The sequence below is a fragment of the Octopus bimaculoides genome, chromosome 4 (genome assembly GCF_001194135.2).
Source record: "Octopus bimaculoides isolate UCB-OBI-ISO-001 chromosome 4, ASM119413v2, whole genome shotgun sequence".
NCBI classification, from domain to species: Eukaryota; Metazoa; Mollusca; class Cephalopoda; order Octopoda; family Octopodidae; genus Octopus; species Octopus bimaculoides.
The window spans coordinates 52757337-52762322 of NC_068984.1; the positions used below are offsets into that span (position 1 = coordinate 52757337).

The window sequence follows — 4986 nt, forward strand, 5'->3', positions numbered from 1 at the left end:
TCCCATAAACCGGCCTTCCCTATTTTTAATATATACTGCTCTACATTTTAGAGTGTTTCTTCTTTCGGACTTATCTCTTCTAAAAACGATTCATATATATATATATATATATATATATATATATATATATATATATATTGTGTATGTATATATATATGTATTGGAAGTATGTACCGAGCGTAACACTTTGCGTAAAAGTACTTTTCATTAAATTAATCTTTCTCGAAATGTTGGAAGCTTTATATATTTCATCGCTAAGGTTGTATTAATGAAAAATGATTATAACAGTGAGAACAGGAAAATATAAGAAAGTAAGAACGGACAGGAAATGTAGAAAATAAAATGGCAATTTACATCAATGAGTATCTAATTCTACAGATTTACAGCAACAAGCTAAAAGGGGAAAGAGTCAAAGAAATTTATTCTGAACAGAATTCTGTCTAAATAGTTGCCTGCTGCCTTTACTACTTTTTCAACAAGCCAAGTTGATGCTTTCCCTCTGCTAGAAAGACTTGCCAAACAAGGAGGTAACTGTATCACCCAAAACCGTCCCAACTGCAACGCTAAGAAACTGAACAGATTCGCGAAAACCCTCTCTGATTGGCCAATCGCCACATTCCTACCGTATCTGTCTTGGAATTATTTGGCAGAAAAAATACACGTAAACTCTGTTGTCAGCTTTCAGTTCGCTCTTCTTCTACACGGATCGGGCAGCTCTTGTTTGCAGTAGAAAAGTTCTCTTTTTTCTATTCTAGCCTTATCGGTCTTTTGTATTTTCTCTATTACTTTTCTCACAATAACCAACAACCATGGATGCCATCAAAAAGAAGATGTTGGCCATGAAGATGGAGAGGGAGCTTGCCACTGATAAGGCTGAACAAACCGATCAAAAATTACGGGATACAGAGGATAACAAGAACAAGGTAAAATTGATATCGTACATCTTGTCGCTTGTGTCTGAGTAGTCTCCTGTTCGTCTCTCCAATCCTTCTGTAATCAAACTATTTTATTATCTTTGTCCCCCAATCTTTCAAAATGGCGTCCCAATGATTATAATAAGTCTTTGAAAATAACTTCTGTGAGTTTGTGATATTTATACCTTTGAGAGAAAGAAAAGCGTAAAATAATCTTAAATCGGCTGACATTCGAATGTAAAAGAGAGTAAAATAATTGGAAACTTCATTCTTTTGGGCCGATAATCCTCATTTCAGTCCCCTACATATTAATGTTTAATGAAAGATATATTTCACAAAATTGAAATTGATATTTGATATACAAGTATGTGTGTGTGTGTGTGTGTGTGGATATATGAATGCATATAGCTATATATATATATATATATATATATATATATATATATATATATATATATATATATATATATATATATATATATATATATATATGTAAATGTGTATATATACATATATGTATGCACTTATGTGTGTGTATGTGTACATATGTATATATGTGTGTGTGTGTGAGAGAGAGAGATCTAATGAATGTTAATTACAATCACAATTTTGTTACTTTCTTGTATTCGCAAATATATCAGTACGTCGATAAATATATCCCATTTTTTTGTCTCTGAAAGAAATTTGGTTTTATGTCTCATAATTCATGATGCATTTATTGTCTTTTTCTCTTTCATTAAGATCACTGACATGATGTTTCAAAGTCTAAAGAATGTTTAGAACAATTTGACTATTTATGAATTTTCAAATGTGCATGTTTTAAAAAACAGCCTCGTAAATTCTTTGGTTTATTCCTTGTCCCTTTGACTAATTACTTTCTTTTCTTGCAAACAGTTAGAAGAGGACCTTACTACTCTGCAGAAGAAGTTTTCCAATTTGGAAAATGACTTCGATAACGCAAAAGAACAACTTGCTGAAGCAAACCAGAAGCTTGAGACTTCCGAGAAGCGTGTCGGCGAGGTAAGTTAGCTGACATATTAATTTTAAACTTAACACTTAACGCATCTTAAAACTTTATCTCCCACTGATTGATCAACCTATATTTTTGTCATTGACGTTTAGACTGAATGAATGCTCAAATATGAAACTGATTCAATCTTATAAAGGAATATATTTTAAGATTGAAGGCTATAGTAAAATATTCATCGATTCAAATCCACTTTTGCAATCCTCTTCGCATCTGAAGTATGCAATATCAAAAAGATCTCATTTTAAGCAAAATTTTTCTTTTCTGTGAAATTCGTGAAGTACTCAATGACTGGCAGCTGTTTTCCAAAATGCTCAATTATATTGTCATGGTTTTGGTTTTGCTAGATTTATATTAAAGTCATTTTGATTACAATGTAGCACCAAATGGCATGTATTTGACCAGTGTTCAAACGGTATATGTACAGATGTTCTGTTATCCATGGAATAGATAGACAAAAAAAAATCATTTTATTACATTTCTATTACTTGCGTTTATACCATTTTCGAACATTAAGTATCAGAAATACTTGCTCGTCTAATGGAGGTTTGACAGTTCATCTTCCATTAGTTCTGCATAATTTCTCTCCATACCTAACGTTATGTGCTAGAACTTACTTGACTTCCACATAAACTCATACTTAATAAGAAATGTGTGAGATGGAGAAGAGTCTCAGGAAAAGTAATTAATTTTAGGCAACGAAGATTTCATTATTCAGTAATGCTTGTCATCAAACGACTTCTTAATTTATATAGTTCATACTGAATGTTCATTTGTCTATACCAATGGTTATGCTCATTACCTACAAGCAACCAAGACAATTCAACGTTTTGTCGTGTGTGTGTGAAATTTCATTTATCTGCTGTTTCATTTATTCCTTGTGCAATGCAAGTAATCAAATGTTCCACTGATACTAAAGAAACTTCATTTTTTTAATGTAATCCACAAAAAGAAAAATTGTTTTGCCCTTTTTTGGTTCTTTTTTTTTCTCTCTCTTTTTCGAAAATCTAATGTAATTCCAACTGGCTTCTTTCGAGAGTAAAAATAAAAAGACAGGCATCACTAATGACTTTAAAGGAACAATTATTAACAATTCTTTTTGAAAAATAACTTGCTACTGACATTCAGTATTTCTTTAGCTTTTAGACTTCAAGTTTAAAAACTGTTATTTTCTGATAGCTGATTTATGAAATTCGATTAGATGTATCGCAATTACATCAATGATAATCGAAATTAAACAGAAACAAAAGCAATGATTGATAGGAATTCTAAAAAGAATGCCAAGGATATTATAGATGATGATCGTGATAGTTATAGTTATCCTCGCCATCATCATTTTCTTTGGCCGCTATGCTATTTATAGCGGGGTGAATCTCTCTACATTACTTTTAATCACCATATATATAACCTCAAAATTTCAGTGGCTTTATAAACTTCCATCTTATTTTTGTCCTGCAATGAAACATATTTTGCTGTCTTTCTCTTTGCAAATGAAAACTATTACCTAGAAAACATTAAAAGTAAATTTTTAGCTGGTAGATAGGCAGGTCTCATCCTCTCCCTCTTGAATGTGAGAGATAGATTACAGTAAAACGAAGTTTGTTTAAATGAACCATGAAGTTAATATGGTTGTTCGTTAGTTAGCGAAAGGTCAGCCATGTTCGAACAGACTTCTGATCGTTGGACATTCCGGCTTTGTTCATCCCGTCTTTTTTACACATAGTCTTCATTTTCCAATATATTATTTTTTCTATAATACGATAAGATGTGCTTTGAAGAAAATTTAGGTACTATTCTTAACAGGTCGAGAGACCATGTGAATGCTCACTCCTTTGTTGGATCTTTCTCTGAAAATGATTAACAGAGCTACTACATCAGAGTTACGTGAATCTTGAGTTTAAAGTTTCCGAAGATCAACAATCTTCATTTTTTAGTGTTCCCGTGTTTCGTACAGAATTTAGAATCTTGAAAAACTTACTTTTTTCCAGCTAAACATTTCAAGTTTTTTTTCTTTTTTGCTCCCCACTTCCGTCCTTTTTCTTTCTTCATGAAGTGTGTGACTTCGAGGAGACGGCTATTCTAAAACTCCATCAACTTTTAAAATTCTGGTTGGTAAAAATGTCAAGCTATTTGGTAGATATGGGGGAACTTAATTCTAGAATTCTTATATGGCTTTTCACTTATGGTGTTCACTAATGTATATAAATGCTAATTTTATGCTTAAAATCTACATTGATTTTATTCGCTTTGTATTATGAACAAAATATTGCTAATCTAATGGAATGCTTTAAACTAAAGTTCCTTGGTATGAATCTGACATGGGAGAATGCGTGTAATTAGGGGAAAATTGGCATCTCGGGATATGCTAACCGTGGCCACAATTGACGGAGTTGTAGGAACACCGTCGTGACATACGGCTTGTCTTGTGTATTTTAAATCTAGCGGAGCTAATTCTTCTTCAAGACTTAGACACTCGATTTCTTCCGAGAAGAACGAGAAGAATCAACCTCTACTGAACTATTGGACTGGTACTTTTATTGATCGATCCCGAGTGGATTCAAATGCTTCGACAGCATTTGAACGCACACTCACATACATCACGATACTCCACTGTTACCCGCACTGTGACAACACTTCAGGTGACAACAAAAATTAATAGCAGCTTGCGGAACCTCCAGCTTCAACTAAAGAAATACACACTACCGCTTATTGAGTACTCTACCTCCGCCCAGTTAACAAATCAAATACATATATATGGGAGAATATACAAATAATAACAACAGACGAGGACAGGTGGTGTAAATAACAAAAGTATATATTAGTATGACGCTCGGGAATACGGAAAGTCTTTGACGTTTCGAGCTACGCTCTTCAACAGAAAGAATACGGAGACAAGGAGAAAAACACGGAGAAAAAAAAAATTGAATAGTGTTCAGTCAACGGTCAATCATAATATATATCCTTTTGGAATGGTTTTTGTATAATACCATACCATACGATATTCTGGTGCCTACGCATAAGTACCATATTCAATCTTGAATCTAA

General features: G+C 32.9%; 1 protein-coding gene across 6 annotated transcripts in view; it reads left to right on the forward strand.

Moving 5' to 3' along the window:
• Positions 1-631: 631 nt before the first annotated feature.
• The window catches only part of LOC106871823 (tropomyosin Tod p 1.0102), a 50078-nt gene continuing 45723 nt past the window's right edge, over positions 632-4986 (forward strand). Inside the window, exons 1-2 of one of the 6 annotated variants that reach the window (XM_014918520.2) lie at positions 632-923; positions 1809-1934. In XM_014918520.2, the coding sequence (XP_014774006.1) occupies positions 810-923; positions 1809-1934 (240 nt within the window). In that variant the 5' untranslated portion in view covers positions 632-809. The remainder of the gene's footprint in view (positions 924-1808; positions 1935-4986) is intronic. The other 5 variants (XM_014918518.2, XM_052967065.1, XM_052967066.1 and 2 more) reach the window with 5 other exon arrangements.